At 42.6% G+C, this 26,431-nt stretch overlaps 1 protein-coding gene across 3 annotated transcripts in view; it reads left to right on the forward strand.

The window, feature by feature from the left end:
• The window catches only part of NUDX14 (nudix hydrolase homolog 14), a 190,823-nt gene that overhangs the window by 70,295 nt on the left and 94,097 nt on the right, over window positions 1-26,431 (forward strand). For all 3 annotated transcript variants that reach the window (XM_089428730.1, XM_089428733.1, XM_089428731.1), the window contains exon 4: window positions 8,467-8,544. In XM_089428730.1, coding sequence (XP_089284856.1) covers window positions 8,467-8,544 — 78 coding nt within the window. The remainder of the gene's footprint in view (window positions 1-8,466; window positions 8,545-26,431) is intronic.

The following is a 26,431-nucleotide window of genomic DNA, read 5'->3' on the forward strand; positions in this document are numbered from 1 at the left end:
GGAAGGCTCACACTTGGCCCTTGTGCTAGTGAAAGTGTTGCTCAGAGCAAGTTGCATGTCAGTGGATTGCAGATTTTTTCTAGGCATGAAATTTGAGCCAAGGAGATGTGTGTCAATAACACAGAGTAGAGAGGCGCCTCTACAAACAATCTTTAGGGTTCGAAGTTAAGTTCTGTAGATTTAAGCCATTCAAACGAGCTCTCCAAGGCATTTCCTTGTCTAACAAATTTTGGGCCTGCAAAAGAGGTTACTCATTGATTTTAGGATTCTATTTCATCTTTGTATCTGTAGTGGAAATTAGGTTGTGCTAGAGCTAGGTCTCGATGATTGAATCTGAGTGAATTCTCAAGTTTGGTTTCGTTTGTGTGATCATTCTCATCGATCATAGCTCGAGTCCAAAAATTCAGTAGAGAATAAAGCTTCAGATGTGTTCATCCATGAATTGGACCAAGGCTATAGATGGATGAGCTGTTAGTGTAATATCCCTTTTCAGGGATATCCCTCAAGCACATGCAAACTCCAACCAGAGATGGACTGGGAGGGCGTTTAGCAGATATGTCGCCTCTGAAAAGAGGACGAGATCTAGAGGCTACTTGGCCCTTTCCAGACTCTGTCTAAGTATATAGGAGAAAAACACACAAGTGATATAGTAGCCGGGAAGCTTAAGAGATAAAAATAACAGTAGTGCAACATACAATAATGTATACATGGAATATAAGCAGATACTCAAGAAATGCAGAGAGAAATGCTAAGCCATTTTATTATACTGAGTAATGGAAGGAGTACAGGAGGTGATCAGAAAGATAGCACCTCGACTTGCACAAGGCATGTGAAGAGATACACTCAGAATGGTAAGGAAATGGCCTCTCTCTGAACTACGTCCAAGCTGCCGGAGAATTGTTGTGCTGCTGCTACTGCTGGAATCAAGTGAGGATTTGGGGCTTTCCCCTCCTCAGAAAATGCTGAAACGCTAGAATTAGCCTTTGCTCAATAGATCCAGAAAAGCGCAGAAAGCTTTTCTAAAATAGCTGACCCCCGAAAGTCACCCCCTTGAGGATCTAAGCTATCCCTCAAGGCTCTACGCTGCCACTGAAGAGAATCCTCCAAAACTCTGCTCGAGACTCTACCAAAATCCTCCAATATGCAAGGACTGATCCCTTGGTCAATCTCCAAGCTCAAATCCTCCACATAAACCCAAATCCGGAGCTCCTACCAAAAGAGACTGCGTTCTCCTCTCTCGAGACTGCGTAGTCATCAAAATGCTTAGTTCTTCCTCAACTCCAAAGATCGATCCCCCTGCAAAAGACTGATGAAACTACCTTGCCCGAGCAGGCACTCGAAGTCCCCCGGGGCTAAGGGTGAGATCTCCGAACGGAGACACTCGATGCACTAAACAGTGCTGCAGACAGGCTAAACAGCCAGCGTGCTCTAAGTCGAAGTGACTAGCTCAAATGCAACATAATCGGATGCCAAAATGAGGAGGCTCCTCTCTCCTTTATAGCGTTGGCCTCTCTCAAAACCCTAAGGCCCACCTCCTCCAACATAGCCTCTCTTTTGCCATGTGCTCCTCTCCATCTGCGCAGTCCCTCCAAGTGTCTACGTGGGCCCCCTTCTCTACGTGGTCCTTTGGCCCCCTTGGCTCCCCTTTTAAGTTACAACGTTGTGCTACTAGGGAGTGACTTTATTCAAAAAGTGAGTTATGTCCCCCTTTCCTCACCTTTTTATTTATAAATAACTATAGAAGGCAAAATTGAGCAAAATCGAATATTCCAATTAGCCATGGCTAATTAGGAATATTACAGTCTCCCTCGGCAAAATGTTGCTTGTCCTCAAGCAACTGAAGTGATGGATGCTGCAAAATTTTCTCTCTCCCAAGTGGCATCCTCATCCGGTAAATTCTTCCACCTCACTAAGAATTCCCGGACTGTCCTACTCCGCAGTTGCCTCTCCCTGGTATCAATAATAGCCTCTGGCTGCAACACCAAATTCCCCTCATCATTTGTGGGTGGTAGCTCATCTATCACTGTCATCTATTGCCCCAATGCCTTCTTCAGGCATGATACATGAAAAACGTTATGAATCTTGCTGCCTTGGGGCTGCTCCAACTCATACACAACATGTCCAATCCGTCGTATCACCTTGTATGGCCCATAAAAGCGAGGCTTGAGCTTCTCAACCCCCTTCTGCTTCAGTGACGACTGTTGGTATGGCTGTAATCATAGGTAGACCAAGTCCCCTACCTCAAACTGTCTCTCCACCCGATCCCTGTCAGCATACAACATCTACTGGTTCTGCGCTGTAGCCATATTATCCTTGAGAGCTCGGAGAATATCCTGACTCTCTTGGATCCAAATCTTGGCTCTCGGAGCCTTGCTAGCACCAAACATCATGTCAGCAAAAGATAAAGGATGATATCCATACAAAGCATAGAATGGTGACATACCAATGGACATGTGATGTGTAGTGTTGTAGCAGTACTCCCCCAGATGCCGCCACTTCAGCCATGCTCGCTGCTACCCACTGACATAGTTACGCAAGTAGCCCTCCAACCACTTGTTAACTATCTCTGTCTGCTTGTCTATCTGTGGGTGATAACTGGTACTTGGTGTCAACTCTGTCCCCACCAACCGGAAAAGCTCTTGCCAAAATCCGCCCATGAAATGGCTGTCTCTGTCACTGGTGATGGTCTTAGGAAGAGCATGTAGCTTGAAGACCTCTTTGAAGAACAACTCAGCCACCTGTGCTGCTGTGTAGTGTGCGGATATGGCGAAAAAATGTGCGTACTTTGTCAGTCGATCAACGACAACAAAGATACAATCCTTGCCCTGTACCATGGGCAACCCTGTGATGAAGTCCATCGAAATACACTCCCATTTCCCCTTCGGAATGGGAAGAGGCTGCAATAATCCTGTGGGATGGCTCATCTCCCCCTTGTTCTTCTAGCAAATATCGCACTCTCGGATATGCTGGAGTACGTCCTCCTTGAGGCTCTTCCATGAGAACCTCTCTCTAATGGCCCTGTAGGTTTTGGTAAACCCTTGATGGCCAGCCAAAGGTGAATCATGTAATGCCTGAAGTATCTTCTTCTTGAGCTGAGATCCCCCAGTCAAGAAGATCTGGTCCCTGTAGTAGATTATCTCATCGACCACCCTGTACCTGTCATTTGCCACCTGCCCATCCAGAACCTCACATGCAAATTTGTCTTTGGAGTACTCTACTAAGTCGAGCCCTCCAGTCAGTGTCCAAGATCATAAGGGACAACGTGGCTGGTCTACGTGAAAGGGCATCTGCTACCACGTTGTTCTTACCCTTGACATACGCAATGTCAAAGTCATACGCTTGGATCTTATTGATCCACTTCTGCTGCCTCTCCTGTAGCTATTTCTGCTCCAAAAAGAACCTGAGGCTGTTGTGATCAGTCCTCACCTTGACCCTGTTACCCACTAAATACTGTCGGAACTTGGCCAATGCATGCATAATGGCCAGCATTTCCTTGTCGTATATAGAATACAACTTCTCGTGCGAAAGGAGCTTCCGGCTCTCAAAGGCTATAGAGTGACCTCCCTGCATCAACACTGTGCAGATCCCCTCTCCTGACACATCACACTCCAAAACAAATGTCTGCGAAAAATCCGGCAATGCAAGCACTGAGCAGCTGCTCATAACCTCCTTGAGCCTGTCAAAGGCTCGTTGCGCTGTATCCGACCAACTAAATGCCCCCTTCCTTGTCAGATCTGTCAGGGGTGCAACAAGCTGTGAGAAACTCTTGACGAACTTCCGGTAGTAACTACAAATGCCAATGAATCCCCGAATTTCTGTCATGTTCCTCGGCTCTGGCCAATCTCTGATGGCCCTGATCTTCTCCTCGTGGACTCTCACTCCGTCCACCCCTATGATGTGTCCTAAGTACAACATCTTCGTCAACCCAAACTCGCACTTGGAGAGCTTGGCATAGAACTGCTGCTCCTCCAATATGCGCAACACTGTCTTAATGTGCTGGAGATGCTGCTCCCAAGTCCTGCTGTAAATGAGGATATCATCAAAGAACAACAACACTAACTTCCTTAAGTGACTGCGGAAGATGTGATTCATGCAAGACTGGAATGTAGTTGGGGCGTTGGTTACCCCGAAGGGCATCACCAAAAACTCAAAGTGCCCATAGTGACACCTGAAGGCAGTCTTGGGAATGTCTTGTTCCCTCACGCTAATCTAATGGTACCCAGACCTCAAATCAATCTTTGAGAAGAACTGTGCTCCTCTCAACTCATCCATCAACTCATCGATCCTGGGTATGGGGTACCTGTTCTTCGGTGTCTTCTTGTTCAGGGCCCTGTAGTCAATGCACATCCTCAATGTGCCATCCTTCTTCTTCACCAACACCACGGAAGAAGCAAAAGGACTCGTGCTTGGCCGAATGTGCCCAAGAGCCAGCAACTCCTGAATGGCCCGCTCAATCTCATCTCGATAGGCCTTGGGATGCCTATAGGGGGTAGTAATCACTGCCTGTATTCCCTACTCAAGCTCAATGGTGTGCTCAAACCCCCAGTCCGGTGGCTGTCCCAGCGGAATCTCCCCAAACATTGTGGCATACTGGTCAAGGATGGATTGTATCTCTGGGTGCACTGTCTGCCCTGTAGTCCCTCCCTCTGATGCACGCAACTCCACTACCCACTCTATGTCTCCCTTTCAGAAGACTGCCTCCATTCGATGAGCCGAAACAGTCTGAGGCGGATATGTGTGCTGTCCCCATATCTTCTCATGCCTCCCTATCTTCTCATCATCCCACTCCATCTCTAGGGCCTTCCAATCTGTCGTGACCTTCCCTAGAGTGATAAGCCACTGAACACCCAGTATCATGTTGGTGTCCGGAATATTGACCACGAAAAAGTGGTCAGTCAGTGTGTAGGTGCCCATCGTCACTGATAACTCTGGGACATAACGAGCACACACCATGGTCTGATCTCCTGGGACCAAAACTGAAAATCCATCGAAACTCTCTGTTTGTATACCTCTCCGCTCCACCATCTGTGCATTGATGAAGTTGTGGGTTGCCCCGCTGTCAACCAAAACTGATACTCGCTGGCCACGTACTGTCCCCTGTACGCGCAGCGTCAAATACTTGGGAACTCCTCGCAATGCTGCAAGGGTCCCTCCGGTAGGTGCAAAAGCTGCACGACCTGCTGGTGGTGGTGGAGGTGGCAAGGGATCCTGCGCGGCATGACTATCTCTTGCCTCCACATCATCCTCCTCATCCTATTCCTCGCTACTCTCAGAGAAGACCTCAATAAAATGTGCTTTGCCAGCAGCACATCTATGTCCCGGTGCCCATGGCTCCTAACAGGTAAAGCACAACTGCTTCTTCTTCAGCTCCCTCCTAGCATCATCATTAATCTGTGCTTGTCCTGGATTCCCCTTTGGAGGCAGAATCCTCACATCCTTCCCCTTAGGCTGGAAAGCCTGTCTCTAGGGGTAAGGTGTCCGAGTCCTGGGTAAGGCATCCTGTAAGTCTTGGGTCCTGCTAATAGCATCCTAGAGTGTGGCTGGTCTAGTGGATCTGACTAGACCCCGAAGTGGCTTTGATAACCCCTCAACAAACATGTCGATCCTCCGTGCCGCGGATAGATCTGGCACCATCACTGAAACCCTCAAGAAGTCTGCAATGTAGGTCTCTAGGCTCCCGGTCTGTTTGAGCCTCGTCAGCTCAACAAAGTGCTGTTCCGGATCCCTCCGGTCATACCTCTCTATCAATCTCCTGGTGAACTCGACATATGTCGTCATTGTGGAGTGCCTGAGTGTAACCATCCCATGGAACCACCAGTCCTGGGCCTCACTATCCAAATGTAATGTCGCCACCTTGATGGCCTCTGTCTTCGTCATCTGGTTAAGTTGGAAATAGATGTCCAGCTTTTCCACCCAAGACTTTACCGAACTGTTTGATGAACCATCAAACATAGGCAAGTGGAATCTACTAGCTGTGCGGTGGGTGTCTCCATCATGATAATGCCAGTATCCCCTGTGATGGTCGCGGGGTCTACTATCCCACTGGAGCTGAACAAAGTCTCTGAATGAGAGAGCATCCCTGAACTCCTGCCCATAGGCCTGGTACTCTGCAAAATAATTGCCCATATGATTGGGCTCTGCCTCCTGCTGGGCTCCAGCCCCCGTGTCTGCTCCTGTGAAGGTGGACATGGTAGAGCGTGTGGGGGCATGTGAGGCCATCTGCTGAGTAGTATCATGCTGAGTGGCACCCTGCTCTGGCAAATGGTGGGATGTACCCGATCCCTCACCAACCTAGAAAACCCGTGGGTTCTCACGCTATCTAGTCTCCACCGCCGTGAATCTTTGCCCCATCACCTCGATATGCCTTGATAGATTCTGCACTGATTTGAGGAGCATGTCCGCAAATCTCTTCCCCTCCTCATCTGCCATTGGATCCTCCTGCTCTGCGTCCACCACAGGCTCCTCCTGTTATGTGTCCACCACCTGAACACAGTCTCCCTCTCCGTAGGTGTTCTCCAACCTACGCTTAGTATCTCTGTATTTCCAATCTTTGTAACAGATGTAGGGCTTCTCCCCCGGTGTCATTGACTGCTAGCTCCACAGGCTGAGCCAGATCTATGCTCTGATACCAATGTTTCAGGGATATCCCTCAAACACGAGCAAATTCCAACAAGAGATGGACTGGTAGGGCGTTTACCAGATATGTCGCCTCTGAAAAGAGGATGAGATCTAGAGGCTACCTGGCCCTTTCTAGACTCTGTCTAAGAGTATAGGAGAAAAACACACAAGTGATATAGTAGCCGGGAAGCTCAAGAGATAAAAATAACAGTAGTGCAACATACAATAATGTATACATGGAATATAAGCAGATACTCAAGAAATGTAGAGAGAAATGTTAAGCCATTTTATTATACTGAGTAATGGAAAGAGTACAGGAGGTGATCAAAAAGATAGCACCTCGATTTGCACAAGGCAAGTGAAGAGATACACTCAGAATGGTAAGGAAATGGCCTCTCTCTGAACTGCGTCCAAGCTGCTGGAGAACTACTATGCTGCTGCTACTGCTAGAATCAAGTGAAGATTTGGGGCTGTTCCCTTCCTTAGAAAATGCTGAAACGCTGGAATCAGCCTCTGCTCAATAGACCCAGAAAAGCGCAGAAAGCTTTTCTAAAATAGCTGACCCCCGAAAATCACCCCCTTGAGGATCTACGCTATCCCTCAAGGCTCTGCACTACCACTGAAGAGAATCCTCCAAAACTCTACCTGAGACTCTGCCAAAATCCTCTAATATGCAAGGGCTGATCCCTTGCTCAATCTCCAAGCTCAAATCCTCCACATAAACCCAAATCCGAAGCTCCTACCAAAAGAGACTGCATCCTCCTCTCTCGAGACTGCGCAGTCATCAAAATACTCAGTTCTTCCTCAACTCCAAAGATCGATCCTCCCACAAAAGATTGATGAAACTACCTTGCCCGAGCAGGCACTCGAAGTCCCTCGGGGCTAAGGGTGAGATCTCCGAACAGAGACACTTGATGCACTAAACAGTGCTGCAGACAGGCTAAACAACCAGCGTGCTCTAAGTCGAAGTGACTAGCTCAAATGAAACATAATCGAATGCCAAAATGAGGAGGCTCCTCTCTCCTTTATAGCGTTGGCCTCTCTCAAAACCCTAAGGCCCACCTCCTCCAACGTAGCCTCTCTCTTGCCACGTGCTCCTCTCCATCTGCGCAGTCCCTCCAAGTGTCTACGTGGGCCCCCTTCTCTACGTGGTCCTTTGGCCCCCTTGGCTCTTCTTTTAAGTTACAACATTGTGCTACTAGGGAGTGACTTTATTCAAAAAGTGAGTTATGTCCCCCTTTCCTCACCTTTTTATTTATAAATAACTATAGAAGGCAAAATTGAGCAAAATCGAATATTCCAATTAGCCATGGCTAATTAGAATATTACAGTTAGCAGATCGGGACGAATCCCATAAGCCTTTGTTTTGCCACTAGATGAAGGGCTCATTGAGCCCTTCAATGTGTTTCCTCCTTGCACCATTTGTTGCTATTCATCCTTTGGATGAAACTGAATTGACATGATGGCAGTGCGTGGTGATATTTTTAATTATATTCAGTTTAAAGGAATGCCATTAGCAGCACAATGTATTGGCTTGCAAGGACAAAGTCTAAAGTTAACGTAATTATGACTTAATCTAATTACTGTGCGAGCAATCCTAACTGATCCAACTGGTAACTCATTATAGCTGTAAAAAGTATTCAACAATAGTCATGCTTCTAATGATGCTAGTTTGGTTTTTGAAATGCCTTTTTATAATGCCCATTACTAATCTCTCAAAAGTTATTTGTGTGCTTTGATAATTCTATGTTTCTTTTCAAATGTCCTGTCATTCTGTTATGTCATTGCTGGTTTCATTTACCATTATTTTTTTATAAATGTGAACATCTTTTATATGATTGCAAACAGAGTTTAGACATGTTTGGAGAGCGTGTTGGATTTTTAAAGTTCAAGGCCGAGGTAGTGGATAAAGCAACAGGATCAAAGGTAATTTATAGGTTTTTGTTATCGCATCTTATGGCAGCAGTCTCTTTGTCTTTTTCTGTTAAATGGAAATTATTAATCTCTTTGTTTTTATCTGTCCTTACTTTAGATGTTGACATGAAGCACAAAGTTTTTTGCTTCAAGTAAATATATCACCATGCTCTAGTCGTAAAGAGTCTAGATTGAAGAGAGAATCTAGCCAATAAATCCAATTAATGGCATCATAGTGGATAGCTATATATGTGCTTATACAAAAAAAATTACAATGAATATGCTTGGTAACCTTTAGAGAAAATAGAATCAAGATGGTTTAAATATCCAAATGTAAAAATTCACTCTGTGAAATAATCACATAATTTTTTTTTCTTTGAAGTCTTCAAACTAAGCAATTCCTGAAAAGCATGTCAGAAAGGTGTGTCTTAATTTAAACTTATAAATGAAGGGCACTTTTAAGAAACATTGGCTGTTTGCATTCGATATAAATGTTTTTTTTTTCTTTTTTACTTTAAATGGAACAACAATCTCTGGAGAATCGGTAACTTCGAAATATCAGCTGCTACTATTACACCAGATTCAACTATTTCATAAATGCCACAAATGGGCCAGTTACAACATGTTTCCGGAGACTTGAACCCATGTAGTTGGGGAAACGAATTGTTCACCAAACCGCTCGAGCTAGGATCCTTTGACACATTCGATATAAATGTTGTTAAAATAAGAGAGCTTAATATTTGTGGTTTGTGCATCTGCCATACTGTTTGTTTGACAAAAAATTATGGTGCACGTATAAATCTGTTATGGTTATATGCTATTTCTATTTGTATTACTAAAGCTATTTTGCAAACATTCAATTTGCAAGGAATGCACTATAATGCTACAAATATTTAATTATGCTTGTCTTTGATGTGAAATTATGTCTGAGCCCTGGGAATATGATTGTATGGAAATGGTTCAAAGTCGATGAATAATGAGAAGTGTTCATTACTAGATTTCCAGGGGCTTAGATCTATAAAAATGGTGCGCTTTTTGTGTTTCCTATGTTTATCACATGTTGGCTAGGTTGGGATCACATTTGACAATAGTGCTTGGCACATTCCTGATTTATTCACTTGGCTTATTATTATTTCTTTTCAGTGTTCCGCAGGAACCCATCCCCTAGGGTGGGGGGCGTACACCCTATGTTTTCCTTGCTCTTGGGATGAGGGGATTCTTGGGGAAACGTTTCTCCACGTCCCCCTTTTGGGGAAACTATGGGACAAGCAGGGGGAAACATTTCCCCAATGTGGGGGATGTGTCTCCCCAAATGGGGTGCTTGTGCGTGTCCCCCCACAAAAAGGGGGGCTTCTGGGCATCCCCCCTCTAAAGGGGAGTGTTTGGGCTGTAGAATTTCCTTGAAATTTTACAGCTGCTTTAATGAACAATTCTGAAAACTAGTTTCTATTCATAAAGACACAAAATTTCCCTACTTATTTGCAGCGAAATAGAACAGAAATATAACAGTCACATGATAGAAAAACACAATATTTTTCTAGGGAACCCAACTGGGAAAACTCTTTGCTTGATTGAGAATTTTATTGGTAGAAATTTTGAGCAATAAATCTCTTACAATACAGTCTTGTTTTAATAGAAAACACTCTTGTCTTCCCTGCTTGTTCTAAGCTTGAAACCCTTCAAGAATTCTGATCCTGCTCCCTTCTTTCCTTGCCTGGCTGAGCTCTGAATTCCTTGCGCTGGTCCAGGAATTAGCTCCTATTTTCTAGCGCACGAGGTGCTCCTATTTCTTAGGTATTATCTCCTAAATTTTAGCACAGTCCACAAGGAAAAATTGCCTTCTATCAAACTCGCACAAGCCTCTCCTTGGCTTATCTTTCTCTCACAAGCTCCACACACAAACTCATGCTCAAGAATAATGATACAAATTGTGCCTTCGTCCTCCTTATAAGCAAATCAAATTAGCTAATTCTAGCAAGTCTTGTTTTTGGCAGTGTTGCGAACATCTCGATTTTCTCTCGAAATCACGATTTTTTGCCCTAGCCGATATTTGCCGATTTTTACCGATATTTTGATGGTATCTTGATTTTGCCATTGTTGCCTGATTTTTACCTATATTTTCCTGATTTTTACGATTTTTTGGTTTTCTAGACCCTTGCCAAATTTGTCCCAATGCCGATGTTCGCAACATTAATTTTTGGAACTCAAACTAGTGATTAATGAGTTAACTGAAGTCCAACTAACTCATGTGACTCGTCCTACCTTAATTTAGAACTTGAGACTCACTCACTTGTCCTTTTCCAAAGATAACTCGCACTAGAAGACACCAAACTGAGCCTTCCACTCCCACGCATAAGTCGAACTGCTTCATAAATCGTCCTAATTTTTAGGAACTCAAGCAAGTTAAAGAAGAACTCATTGTGGTCTCTTTGACTAAGGCACAAGTCAAAGAAGACCTTCACTCGCTACTTTTCAACACTCCCTCTTAGTGAGGAAGGGATTCTGTACAACTAGCAACTTATCTCTGAAATGAACAAAACTACTTCTTTCCAATGCCTTGTTTAAGATATCTTCTGTTTGCTCCTCTGTTGGAATGTATGGTAATTTTACTATCCGTTTCTACACACAATCTCTGAGATGATGATACCCAATCTCGATATATTTTGAGCGATCATGAAACACTGGGTGGTTCTCAGAGAGCTTGTTGCAACTCTGATTATCACAGTGTATCATGGTAAGCTCCATCCTTTGTTTGAAAAGTCCCACAAGTAACTTCCTCATTGAAATAGCCTCGCATGTTGCCAAACTGGTAGCCATGTACTCAACCTTTGCTGAATTGAGTGCAACTGATCTCTGTTTCCTGCTGTACCAAGAAACATCTGCTGACCCAATGCTGAAGACACCACCTGAAGTACTCTTCTTGTCTATGGGGCTCCCTGCCCAATTTTCATTTGTGAAGCCCTCAAGCCTCACTCCATCAACCTGTCTGTACCACAATCCATAATTCGTTGTGCATCTGAGATACCTCAACACATGTTTCACAACAACCTAGTGAACTCTGGTTGGTTCCACCATGAACTGACTCTACTGGTTGACTGCAAAACAAATATCACGTTGTGTGTTGACCAAGTACATCCATGACCTGATGAGCTGCCCGTTGTGCTAGCATTCACCTTCCTCCAGTTTGTGACTAAAGGCGTGGCCAAGGGCTTACAATACTGCATATGGAATCTTTAGAGAATCTTTGTAGTGTACTTCCCCTGTCCCACGAAGATCTCACCATCACCTTGCCAAACCTCCAAGCCAAGGAAATAGTGCATAAGCCCCATATCCTTCATCTCAAACTCCCTTGCAATCCTCCTTGTAATCCTGGATCAAGCTGTCTGCTCTAGTCAATATAAGGTCGCCAACATAGAGCACTAGAATGAGTGGAAGCCCTCCTACCATCCTTGAAGGTAGCTATCAATACGAGTGTACCATGCTCTCGGAGCCTGCTTGAACCCATAAAGAACTCTCTTAAGCCTGCACACATGTGTGTCTTTTCTGAATTGCTCAAACTCGTCTAGCTGCTCCATATAAATCTCCTCCTCAACTGCTCCGTTGAGAAATGCTGTCAGGTCCATCTGGTGGATCTTCCAACCCATTTGTGTTGCAAGTGCCAGAATAGTCCTGATGGCTGAATACCGTGCTACCAAGGCAAAGGTCTCATGATAGTCTATTCCCTCAATCTGTGAGAAACCCTTGGCCACAAACTTGGCCTTGTACTTCTCCACACTCCCATTTGCTCCATGCTTCACCTTGTACACGCATCTCGATCCAACTACTGATTTGCCCTCAGGTCGTGGCACAATCTCCCAGACATCGTTCTTCATGATGGAGAAATATTCCTCCACCATGGAATCCTACAAAACCTGCTGAGAAGCTACCTCCTTGTAAGAAGAAGGCCCGGTGTCCACCAACTCTGTCAATAGTGTCATATAACCTGTGTACCTATGTGGTTGTTTGCTTTGCCTGAACATGGTGCTCGGAGCTTCAACATGCTCCTGGGCCTCCTGAATCAACTTGTCAGCCCACTTGGCTCTCTTCCTCCCTGTGCCAAGAGTCTCCATCTGAGTAGCTGCTTGCTCTCATCTTGATCTCTTCTACTCATCATCTTGTTCGGCATCCTTATGTGGATCCTGCTGTGCGGGCCTCTTGCCACTTGTCTGAGACTCTGTTTGTGATCCTACCTGAGGCTCCCCCTTAGGAGTGAGTAGCTCCTTCATCTGAGGTATTGCTATCTGCTCTCTCTCTCTGGGGACTCCCTCAAAGCTTTGTCCTCCTCGAACCTCACATCCTATCTCAAAACTATCTTCTTGTGTTAAAATTGGCAACCAGGGCAAAACTTCATGTGGGTCATCTTATTCATGGCTAATAATATTTTTATTAGATTCCTCTCGTCGAGGAAAATGCATCGGGCAGGGCGGGCTGGATGGGAGTTACTGCCGGCTGGGATAAGAGGGGGGGCCGGTGGGTGGGTCCGTGCAAACAAGGTTAATGATATTAAGTCAGTAAAGCGTCATCTACTAATCTGCATCCATCATTTCACGACCCATTATATCGTATCATGAAGTAGCTCCCAACGAGTGCTTCCCTCAGATATCTATTGCGTCCCAACCCGCATCTTTTTCAGGTAAGTGCGCAACGCCACCGGGGATGTTGGTCAATAGATACTGAATTACATCCATATTCAATGGGATAAACGTGGGCTGTGTAGGATTGATATAAAGATCATCCAATTCCGATAAGTATTCATGGAGATATGAATTTATTTTGATTATGGAATTATTATCAAGCCGACCTACAACTCATGTAGGCTCAGAAGCCCAACAGTCGCATCTATTCACCCACCAACGTTGTGTATAAATATAAGAGGACTTTTCCTCATTTGGACTCACTCATCTCATCACATCTCTCTCTCTACTGCGCAGATATGAGTCTCTTCTCTACTACGCTGAAATGGGTCTCTCTCTCTCACACATGTGAAGCCGGAAGCTGTTGAATTTGAAGCTGCAACTGCAGAAGTAAAGATTGACTTGCGTGGCCTAGAAGATCTCCTCTTTGGAACTACGCTATAGGTTCATCTAAACCTCCTTTGAAAGCGCAACTTTTGGTGGTGGAATGAAGTCAATCCGACGAACGGTTTGCAAGATATCGACTGCCCTAGTTTGAAGCCGGAAACTGCTGAAACTGAAGCTGCAACTGCAGAAGTAAAGATTGACTTGCGTGGCCTAGAAGATCTCCTCACCTGAACTGCGCTGTAGGTTCATCTGAACCTCCTCTGGAAGCCGAAACTTTTGATGGTGGAATGAAGTCAATCCGACTGTCGGTTTGTGAGATATGGTCTGCCCTAGTTTGATAATGAAGCCGCTAATGCTGATGCTACTGATCTAGGGTTTGCTACTGCTAATATGAATCAGATTTATTGTACTATTTCTCTCTACTGAATTATTGAAGATAAAAGAAGATTTGATCAAAGGGTTTCCCCACACATTGTGGGGTTTGTCCCTGGCTAGCCGCCACATCTTGTGTCTCTTGTCTTGGTTTGTTTTTTGTTGATCGTTTAATGTTGTATCTGCACTTAACTTTATGTACATGTGATTGCTAATCGGTGGAATATATAAGAAAAAGAAGTAAACTGTTATAAGCATAGAACATACCATAACTTAACATCTTGAGTCTTGGTAGATACACCCTATATGCCTGAGCTGTCTCGTTGTATCCCACATAAATATCCTTTTCTGCTATGGGCTCCAACTTCTTCTTGCTATCTTGGGACACATGACAGTAAAATTTTGTGCCAAAGATACAAAAATGTGAAACATCAGGCTTCTTTCTTGTGAATGCCTCCTCTGGTGTAACTCGTCCAAGAACCCTGTGTGGACTCCTTTTCTGTAGAATCACTGTAGTGTTGCATGCCTTTTCCCACAAAAATATAGGTAGTCCCTAATCATGCAACATGGCCCTGATTGCTCAAACAATGTTGCGGTTCTTCCTCTCAGCCACCCCTTTCTGTTGAGGGTGATGGGGTGCAATCAACCCTCCTCCTAATGCCCTCTTTTGCACACAACTCCTTGAAGGCATTGGAGACATATTCTCCCCTATTATCACTTCTCACTAATTTGATCTTCTTCCATGTTTAGTTTTCTACGAAGGCCTTAAACTCCAAGAAATTGGTTAAAACATCATCTTTCTTCTTCATAAAATGTATCCAAGTTTTATGAGAATAATCATCAATGAAGGTAACATAATACCTATGTTTCATAAGAGACAGAGAAGAGAAGGGTCAACAGACATCTGAATGCACCAACTCCAAAATACCTTTGGCTTTGTTGTCTCAGCCCTGAAAAGAAGTCTTGGCATACTTGCTAAACGTGCATCCCTTGCACACTCTATTCTTGTCAAAGCTGCATGCTGGTAACCTTGTGGATATATGTTGAAGAATCTTTAGCGCCCCATGATGCAAGTGACCCATGTGTCTGTGCCAAAGTTCTCAAATATCTCTACTCTATTCATAGCGTGCCTTGTTGCTCAAGTTTGCACAAGAATTAACCTGCTACTTGTACAAGTTCCTCATCCTCACACCTATCTGCTTCACAGATCCAAAAGCTAGGTGCTTGAGGTATGCCTTACCTTTGTTGAAGATTTCATCATATCCCTTGTCCTTAAGGCTTGCTGTTGAAACCATGTTCTTGTTCAGCCCTAGAACATAGAGAACATCTGTCAAATGGAGAGAGTTCCCAGACTCCCTTTGAAAGCTAACTATACCAACTCCCTTAGTCTCATACTTTCCGTTATCTCCAAGCTCGATATGAACCTGCATGTCCTTCTCCAGCGAGTTGGAATACTCCCTGTTTCTAGTCATATGGAAAGAAGCTCCTGAATCAATACGCTGTTGAAAAGTGTAACTAGATTCGGTCTTCATAATGACATGTAATTAGGATTTCATGTAAAGAGATGTAAATAAGAAAAATGTAATTATTATGTTGACTTGCTTCATGGGTTTCATGAGCAAGGGATTTTGTTTTTGAGTCAAGACTCCCATTGAGAGTCTTTAGGGTTTATTCATCTAGACATAAAAGAGTCATTGTCTAGTCATGTTACACTTTGTAATAGGTCAATATTGTCTATGTAAAGTATCCTCCAAGAACTTGTCACGAAATCCCTTCAAGTCGGCCTACAAACTATGAAGAAACTACAAGATGAAGTCGGCCTAAAGGGCAATGAAGAAGGGTATATATAGCCCTACTCGACCTCATTTGGAGACACACAATTTGGACAAGCATTCATTGGATAAGTGTGAAAAGGAAGTAGAAGAAAGTCACCAAGAAGAGGGCTAAAAGGCGAGCGAAGGAGTAGTAAAAGAAAAGTGCGAAGATTCTTTTGGACATCATCTTCTGGGTATAGCAAAGATTCTTCTGGGAAGTGCGAAGTCTGGGCAACAGATTCTTCTGGGCAGTGTGAAGTTAAGGCAGTGAAATTCTTTTGGATTAGTAAGAGAGAGACTCTACGAAGTGATCAAAGTAGAGACCGAGGTTCTGTCTAGAAGACCTAGAGACTAAGATTCTTTAGGGAAGTTGTGAAGGTGCAGTATAAGAGATAGAGACTGAGATTCTCTAGGGAAGTTGTGAAGGTGCAGTATAAGAGATAGGGACCGAGTTTCTCTAGGAGGAAAGAAAAAAGGAGGAAGAGGTAGAACATCAAGGTGGGTGACAAGGTTCTTGGAAGGATACTATAGTCAAGGGTCTGAGTCATGGTCTTGGTACTTGTCAATTGAAGATCTAGAAGAAGAATTTTATTGAGTTTTCCGCTCAAGAGGTGAGAGGTTTTGGCCTTGGCTGGAGAAGCCTATATACTGTGTCACTTGTCTTTATTTATTGATAATTTTCTTGATGAAAAGAACACACTAAGAAGATAACAAAGAAAGATCATAGGTTAAGAAGTAAAACCATATCACGAGCAATTATCAAGCAGAGAAATTGTTAACATTGAATGCACTAGATTTCTCAACATATGCCATGTGCTACTACTCACTGAGCTTTCCATGCAAGCTATCAATGAGAAGTCTTTCTCAAACTGAGAAGCAAACCCATCTACCTCAGCTAATGCAGATCCTTACCAGTTCCCTTCTTTTGCTTTGGACAATTAGTTGCATAGTGCCCAAAATCATGGCAATGGAAGCACTTGATCTTTCTCAGATCCTTCTTCTTCTTGTCACCCTTTTGACTGGACTCGCCCTTCCCTTCGTCTTTCTTGCCCTTTGCTTTGCCTACAAGAGCAAAATCCTCCTCATCCTAGGTCTTGACTGATCTCCCTTCTCTAGTTCCTCTTCAGATCTCTTCCTGAACTTAGCCAACCCAAAACCTTTACCAATTGGGAAAATTTTCTCTCCCACTAATAACATCCTATAAGCCTTGCCAAGACTTGTTAAGTCTAAGTAGGGCAAAACTCACAAGGTCATGACCAGAGAGAACTTCACCCATACCACCTAGCTCATCTCGAACTTGAGTGAACCTAGTAAGATGTGGCAATGGGCTCACCTTGTTTCATTTGGATACTCCTTAGCTTCTCCTTAAGAGCAAGCTTCCTGGTATCGCTGGTACTCTGATATAATTTTAAGATGGCCTGATACATCTCATATGCTGTCTTCTTCTCATGGATATGAGGAACTATATGATCTTTGACCCCTTCTAGAATAATCCTCTTAGCCTTGACATTATTCTTAGTATGTGTTAATTTTTGCAACTGAGGTCAAATTCGACCTTGGACAACTCAACTGACTGGGATAATGATTACATTACATTCCTCTTTTTGAGAGGACCAAAATTGACCTAAAGATCACCCAATTTGGTCAAGCAGAAGTTGAGTTTTGAATTATTTTATTCATACATGTATTATGGAATGGGTCGGCCCTAACCACATGTGTAACTACTTAGGTCGGCCTCAACCCCAAGTGGACCCTCATGAAAGCCTATAAATAGAAGAGACCTCAAGCTCATTTGGACACATTGAACAAGCCATCTTCTCTTCTCTTATTGTCTTGGTTCGCACAGGTTTGTTGGAGGAAAGTTCGCACAAGGGTTCGAAATCTCAGGGTCGAAGCTCGCACTGATCTAGGGTTTTCTAGATCTCAGACGCTGGCACAGAACTGGACATTTTAGTCCCTAGACACTGGCACAGTGTGTTATGGGAGCGTCCAGGGAGCCTTGGACGCTGGCATAGTGGGTTATGAGAGCATCCAGGGCTTCAGAGATAGATCGAGTTGTATTAGTCCCCGGACGCTCGCACAGAGTGGTCCTGAGAGCATCCAGGCTGCCATAGACGCTCGCACAACAACCTTATGAGAGCGTCTAGGGCTTGAAGCAGGTCTGGGTATGTTTGACCTTGGACGCCCTCATCCAGTTCACCTGAGAGTGTCCAGATCTGTTCCGGACGTAGTCATCTAGTTATGCAAAGAGCGTCCAGATCTGCTATAGACGCTCACACAACTCCTCCTTGCATTCGGGACTCATGGATGAGATTTCTGTATTCCGAAGATTCCGCTTAGTGACAACAGTGTTCAATAGTATCCAACAGTTGTCTATAGTCAGTGACAACACACTTCAGTCCTCAAAATCAGGGTTTTGATGATTACATCTGTTTCATGGATATCATAGTCGTTTTACTACACAGATAAAGATATGGATCATTGTAATCAATTTTGCTAAATCATTTGATGACGATCTAAGAAGAAGATTTGCAAGGGTTTTCCCCATAGTGGGTATTGCCCTGGTCTCGGACCATTCCTGGTGTCTCTATGTGTGTGCATGCTTTTCTTCTATTGTTCTTTTATGTTCTGCTGCATTGATGATGATGATGATGTTGTTCTTTCTATATAATTGCATATGTTGATGAATAATGGTGTAGATCTGAATAATGTTATGATGATATGGGGTGAACTTAATGTAGTAATGAAGAAATGCAATTATCAAAGCAAAGAACAATGTAGCCCTATGAAAAATTAACATGGTATTAGAGCCAGGTTGAAGAAAAGCCATGGAGATCACCGCGATGATGACACCTTTGATGGAAGCAAGAAGAGGATGGTGGAGACCTAAAAGAATTCTAGGGTTTGAAGAAAACCCTAGGAACTTGATTATTAGGGTTTGATGGACTCTATGAGGTTAGGGAGAGGATCACCTCTCATTAGAGATAATTATTTCTTGACTTATGATGCATCTTACTTGTGTCTAGATTTATAGATCTGATGATTATGTTTATTGATTATACTTCTTGCATATGTATTTGAGTGTATGGATGTTTCTCACCTCCATGATGAGATGTGATAAGTGGATTCCTCTTGAGGATCATTTGAGATGTAGGAAGGATGGCTAGATCTGGAAAGAGTAAAAGAGGTACTTGATGAAAAGTGACAAGCATTAGAAGTTGCCTATGAAAAGGTGCACAGGCATTTGAATACCACAAGGTATGCATGGTATGTTGTATTTTATCATTGGATGGATCGGTAAGCGCTAAGGTATGATGAGAATGTCTCTTTCTTTGATGGCTCATACATGCATATGAAAGTGACTTGGATATTTGTTTCCTATGATGAAATGATGTACCTGGTGTTGAACATTTTGATCTTCTTGAATTCTGTGAGGCTATCTAATGTTTTGATATAGTTGATGTTTGGCTAGCATCCATCTGTTGGACATCTTATAAAGAATCCTAGCACCTTTAATCTATTAAATGATACTCTTGATAGTTGTCATGATGGATTTCATATAAAAGGATAGCTCATTGACTCCTATACATGAGTCAACTGGTAATTCTTGTGACAAACATGATGAAAGCATATGGAAAGAGAGATTGACACTCTTACTGCTTTGGTAAAATTTTATTGAATGACCTAACTTGATCTCATTGATCATGGTAACCTTGATATGAGAGGTATAAGTGTAAGATTGATATGTAGATCTCTTACTATCTGTGGTCATGTCTTGATATCATATGGTAAAACTGAATGCCCTAACTTGATGGAGTGACTTGATAGAAAGTGTTATTGTGTTCATAATCTCTGAGATATGATGTTGCATCTGTTTGCTGCTTTGAGTCTAATCTTTGATGAAAGATTGATGTCATAACGCTGATAACCATGATAGATATATGTTTATGATCTAACAAATCTGCTGTTGCATGACTCTAGTAGAGACATGCTGATGACATGAATGAAGATAAATGAAGTAGATCCTTCAGAGGGAGAATCTCTTCTCAATGTTTTTACTCTCATTAGTCTTTGCATTCTATGTTGATGAAGTATGATTTATGTGCATCTGACAGTATTGATCTGCAACAAAGTCTTAGATCTAGAGCTTGTATAGAAACTAGGGTTTTTGTATTGGACGTAGTCACAAAACTGAGAGATCTCATCCCTGGACGCACTTATGCTATGGCCCAGAGAGTGTCCAGGCAACTAAATACGCTCCCATGCTAACCTGAAGGGAGTGTACAAGGGTTTGACTACAATTGACAATCTTTTGAGGCTCTCTGAAGCTGTCTGAACTTTGAATCAAGATGTCTTTGACAGATTCTGCCACTGTAATTTGATTTATGAAATTGTTGGGTTAAATTGTTGATCACTATGCATGAAATCAGATGTTCACCTGGGAGATGCCAGTCCTATAGATGTGTGGCAGATAATAGCAAGATCTGCAAATAGGAAAAGGTTGAATGTTTGCCATAATATGAACATGCACACTGACTTGTGTTTGCAAGTGATTGGGACATACATATAGATATGTCACTATGTTTGTGCTACAAGAGGTTAGCATGATTTTTCTTACTGATATATATGAACAATGTTTTGTCATGATGCTTGACAATAATTTTGAATTGATGATTGAGAGATGCTTTGTCTATAGATCTCTCTACGAAAGAGAATTTGGACTTGACTAGATGACTAATGATCTGATTTGACGATTGTTGGTTTGTCTTGATGTCTATGCTATGTGGGCATAATGACGTATGTGGGTATTCTGAAAAATGATTTTGTATTGTCCTCCTCGATCCTAGCACAATGGTTGAAGTATTGATAGCTGTGATTTATCATGAACATGGAACTTGCATGACTCATCCTTGGTGTATGCATTTGCATCTAGCGACATAAATGACTTATGTTATGATTATGAGGATGACTTGATGAAGTTTTAGATTGATATTGCATGACTGTTTACAACTTGTTGGCATGATAATAAATGAAGTCACAACTTGATATGAACTCTCCCTGCAACTCGGTTAAAAGTATTGATACTATGATAATGATGACTTTGATAATGGTCGTGATTTGGCTTCTAAACTCTGATGAGCTGAATTTGTTGTTGTGATGGTACAACATTGATTAATGTAAGGCTAATTATGCTGGCTTAGCAAGGCATTATGCTTAGAGCATTGCATGAAGCAAGCTCCCCGATCCAGATATGTCCATAAGTGGACAATCATTTGATGAAGTCAGGATGATGAGTTCCAAGGTATGGCTTTGATTTTGACTATGGTTTTGGTTTTATATCCCGATGGTCTACTCTTGACAAGTGATGAGCCTCTGATGATCTAAATCAGAGGGAGTTAGCTTCTAAAGCTTGAAATGATATATCATGGCATGATGAATTGATTTCTGGAATTTGGGAAAGAAATTCCATATTGCAAAGCTATTGGAAAATGTTTTTTGAATAATGAAAATGCAAATCCTTGGATACTCTGATTTGAAGTTCAAGATGTTTTTGAACTTGACATGGCACCCGACAATTGATTGAAGCATTGATGTTCCGTTTTGAACATCCATCTGTATATGTATGATGTGCATAGAACCTGAATAAATTCATGATTGAGCTGCTTCACTCACATAGAGTTGCCACCGAGCATCCTTTGAAATATATGCATGAGATATTCTATTTTTGAGGCTGAGATATTTCTCCTATGATATGTGACTGCATGGATGTATTGTTATTGATAGAGACTATTGTTAAGCACATTTGGATGCTACTTTAGTATGAGATCTGCCATGATATCTTGGACGAGAGGTCCATAGCATGACCAAGGTTGAACATGATGTTGCTAGCATGGCTAGCTGTGAGGCAAGATGAAGAAGCTCCTTAGAGAGCTGTCTGAGCATGATCTGGATATGACATGGATACATTGTGATCCGATTGGCAGAAAGTCCCATATTTATAGTTGGGACCGAGATACTCTCATACATTGAGACAATGCAGCTGTTCGAAACAAGCTCAGGCTTGTGGTTGGAACCTCCTTGAGAGGGAGGATAATTATGATATCCTTTTATGATTTATATGTCTATATATGATCTGACATGATATTTAATTTGATGTTCTGTTTTAATAGGAAACAACTGCTATTGAGACAAGTAGATACTAGATTTGAGTATGATCACAGCAGCGCTGATCGAGGACACTGAGCCAACTCTTCCTCCTTGTCTGAGCTCCCAGGGTCAGGAATTGAGATGGAGCGGTCTTGGGGTTGAGGGAACTCTGGACAATAGGGCGTTACCCCTATCTGTTACCCATAGGGTTGGAGAATGTTGCTCCCCTATCTTGATAGGATCAGAGAATGCTTCTCCCATGCTTGGTCTTTGCAGAGTATACCCTAGTTGGCATCATACCTACAAGTAGGTTGGCTTTTTGGGAATATCGCTCCTCATTTGGCCAACGAGTTGAGAGTGTACAACCCAAGTCAATTATGATGCAGGTGTTCTACCACATGACTATTTAGGGTCATTGATGGGAAGATTAGTAGGCAATAGGATGGGTTGAGATAACCCTATGCGATTTCAGGTTGAGATTGAGCTCCCTGATGAGATCCTAGGGTCGAGATGTGCTCCCCTGTGTGTTTGGATATCCTATTGCTAGATATGGGGTTGTAGATGTATAGCTCCCCCATGAGATTTCGGGTCGAGATGTGTTCCCCGATGTGGTTCCAAGTTGAGATGTGCTCCTTGATGATATGCTCTTCGATAATGATTGATGATGATATTCTGGGTAGTAGCCCGCTAGCAAAGATTCCAGGTAGCAGCCTGATGGATAGAGGGTGGTAGCTTAAGCTCCCCTCCGAACAAATTCTTCTTCTTCGAGATTAGGAATGTTCAACATTCGAGCATGAACAATCAAGAGATAAGCAAGACTAAGCAAAGGATAGATCGAGATGTACAATGATGATTGGCGATGATGAGACCCTTGAGATGGACATGGCATGATGACTACATGACAAAGATGATTCGTGATGACACTTGAAGATTCGAGAATGGCATATTGATCGATGGACAAATATTGTCTGTTGGAATTCTCCCTAGTTGAGAGGGAGTGCTATTTTTTGCAACTGCGGTCAAATTCCACCTTGGACAACTCAAACGACTGAGATAATGATTGCATTAGATTCCTCTTTTTGAGAGGACCAAAATCAACCTAAAGATCACCCAATTTGTTCAAGCAGAAGTTGATTTTGAATTATTTTATTCATACATGTATTATGGAATGGGTCGGCCCTAACCACGTGTAACTGCTTAGGTCGGCCTCAACCCCAAGTGGAACCTCATGAAAGCCTATAAATAGAAGAGAGCTCAAGCTCATTTGGACACATTGAACAAGCCATCTTCTCTTCTCTTATTGTCTTGGTTCGCATAGGTCTGTTGGAGGAAAGTTCGCACAAGGGTCCGAAATCTCAGGGTCAAAGCTCACATTGATCTAGGGTTTTCTAGATCTCGGATGCTGGCACAAAACTGGACATTTTAGTCTCTGGACGCTAGCATAGTGTGTTATGGGAGCGTCTAGGGAGCCTTGGACACTGGCATAGTGGGTGATGAGAGCATCAAGGGCTTCAAAGATAGATTAGGTTGTATTAGTCCCCGGACGTTCACACAGAGTGGTCCTGAGAGTGTCCGGGCTGCCATAGCCGCTCACACAACAACCTTATGAGAGTGTCTAGGGCTTGAAGCATGTGTGGGTATGTTTGACCCCGGATTCCCTCATCCAGTTCATCTGAGAGTGTCCAGATCTGTTCCGGATATAGTCATCTAGTTATGTAGAGAGCATCCAGATTTGCTATAGACACTTGCACAGCTCCTCCTCCCTGCGTCCGAGACTCATGGATGATATTTCTGTATTCCGAAAATTCCGCTTAGTGAGAGCATTGTTTAGCAGTATCCAACAGTTGTCTACAGTCAGTGACAACACACTTCAGTCCTCAAAATCAGGGTTATGATGATTAGATCTGTTTCATGGATATCATAGTTGTTTTTTTGCACAAATAATGTTATGGATCTTTTGGTGACTCATTCGATGACGATCCAAGAAGAAGAAGATTTATAAGGGTTTTCCCCATAGTGGGTTTTGCCCTGGTCTCAGACCAATCCTGGTGTCTCTATGTGTGTGCATGCTTTTCTTCTATTGTTCCTTTATGTTCCCATGCATTGATGATGATGATGGTGTTGTTCTTTCTATATGATTGCATATGTTGATGAATAATGGTGTAGATCTGAATAATGTTATGATGATATGGGGTGAACTTAATGTAGTAATGAAGAAATGCGATTATCAAAGCAAAGTACAATGTAGCCCTATGAAAAATGAACAGTAGTTGGGCCAATTATTGGGGATCTTGAGGTGGTGCAATTGCCTGCTTGATAAATTCTCCCACCCCTTTATCTTCCAACACTATCATGATCCTCCCTTTCCAAGAGATGAAGTCTGGTGCTCCCTCTAAACAATGATCAACGCTCAACCCTTGGTACACCATTCTCCCTGTCCAAGGAATTGCTCTTCACAATTCTAATGTCTGTTCTTCAACAAAAAACTGATCTCCTTAGTGCTAGTATTTACTTTGTTCACAACTCTGATACCATGTAGAATTTCCTTGAAATTTTGCAACTGCTTCAATGAACAATTATGAAAACTAATTTCTATTCATAAGGACAGAAAATTTCCCTACTTATTTGTAGCGGAATAGAACATGAATAAAAAACAATCGCACGATAGCAAAACTCAATATTTTTCTATGGAACCCAACTTGGAAAACCCTTTGCTTTGTTGAAAAGTGTAACTAGGTTCGGTCTTCATAATGACATGTAATTGTGATTTTATGTAATAGATGAAAAGAAGAAAAATAAAATTATTGTAATGCTTGCATCATGGGTTTCAAGAGCAAGAGATTTTATTTTAGTTAAGGCTCCCATTGAGATTCCTTAGGGATATTGTCATCTTGTCATAAAAGTCTAAAGAGTCATTGTCATGTAATGAAGGCATGTTACACATTGTAAAGAGTCAAATTTGTCTTGTAAGTCACCCTCCAAGGCCTTGTCACTAGCCCTCACTCAAGTCAGCCTACATCAAAGGGATAAATCTAGAAGATGAAGTCTGCGTACTCCAAGAGATCATGTCGGCCTAAACAATCATGACCAACGACTATATATACTAGTGCTCGGCCTCATTTGGAGGCAATCAATTCGCTGAAGCAAGGCTCTCATAACAAGTGTGCAATTCATCCTAGGAAGAGGCTTAAGGCTAGCGAGGAACAAAGGAAGGATAGCGAAGGAGAGGGTTATCATTGTGGACTGTTTTGGGCCAAGTCTACCCTCACACGTGTGAGAATTACATGTTTGAAGTGGGCAAGGGAAGATCAAAGATTGCACTCAAATAAAGGTGACCTTGTTTTGTGAAGAGCTTCGCTAAAGGAAGCCAAGTAAGAGAGGAAAGAGTCTCCTTCACGGAAGAGACTATTCAAGAGGCAAATTTGATCTAGGGGTTCCGCTGTCAAGAACGAAGTTGTAGAACTACAAGGAGAGGCCGAAACTCTGAAGGAAGACGAGAAGAGGAAGAAGAAACCCAACGTTGAAGAGGAGGCTTGTGACTTGGTCTTGGAATGGATCTAGTGTTAAGGGTCTTTGTCATGGTCTTGGTATTCGTCAATTGAAAGTTCTATAAAAAAGATTTGTTTGGGTTTTCCTCTCAAAGAGTGGGAGGTTTTGGCCCTAGCTGGCAGCCTATATACTGTGTCTCTTGTCTCCTTATTGGTTATGAACTGGTAATTGTCTCGATGAAAAGAACACAATAATAACTCAAGAAGAGAAAATCATAATCAAGAAGTAAAAAGACTATCACAAACAATTATTGTAAGTAGAGAATTCAACTATCTATGGATGCCCTAGATTTCTCAACATGGTATCAGAGCTAAGTTGCAAAGGTCAAGGAGGGGCTTCTAATCAAGGAGACATACAAGGATCGAGTTTCAAGAAAGGGATCAAAGTGAGACAAAGAACACCAAAGCGAAAATTCAAGATCTACATCATACCGAAACCCTAGAAGCATTTCCGAGATTCACTCATTCATCATCTAAGGAGTGGAAGCTTTTTCAAAGACTAAGGAAAACCAGATCGAAGAACATTGTCGTCATCTTCAAAAAGGGTTTGTGAAGTAATCTCTCTCTCATTAAAGCAAAGGTTTACCCTTTGAAGAACTCCATCAAAGTGATCTCTCTCTCAAAGAGATCAAGGATTACTCTTGTAGAAAATAATCTATCAAGAAGTAGTCTTCTACTATCTATATCACTATCAAGATTAAGGAGGAAGCAAGTGGAGAAAGCAACATCTACTCAAGTAAGTATATGACTTCATCTGAATCTATCAAAATGTCTTTTTGCAAGGAGAGCAACAAATTAGTTGGGGCTTCAAATTTTCTTGCATGGAAGAAAAGAACAGACCTAAACCTTATTGAGAATGAAGTCATGGATCACATCAAGGGGTCAATAACCCAACCTCCCAAAGAAGATACTCAAGCACTTGCTAAATACATGAAAGGGGAAGTGAGGGCCCAGAGGA

This window comes from Pinus tabuliformis, chromosome 4_2, assembly GCF_031772625.1.
Source record: "Pinus tabuliformis cultivar Carrire ecotype Pingquan chromosome 4_2, CPIR1, whole genome shotgun sequence".
Taxonomy (NCBI): domain Eukaryota; kingdom Viridiplantae; phylum Streptophyta; class Pinopsida; order Pinales; family Pinaceae; genus Pinus; species Pinus tabuliformis.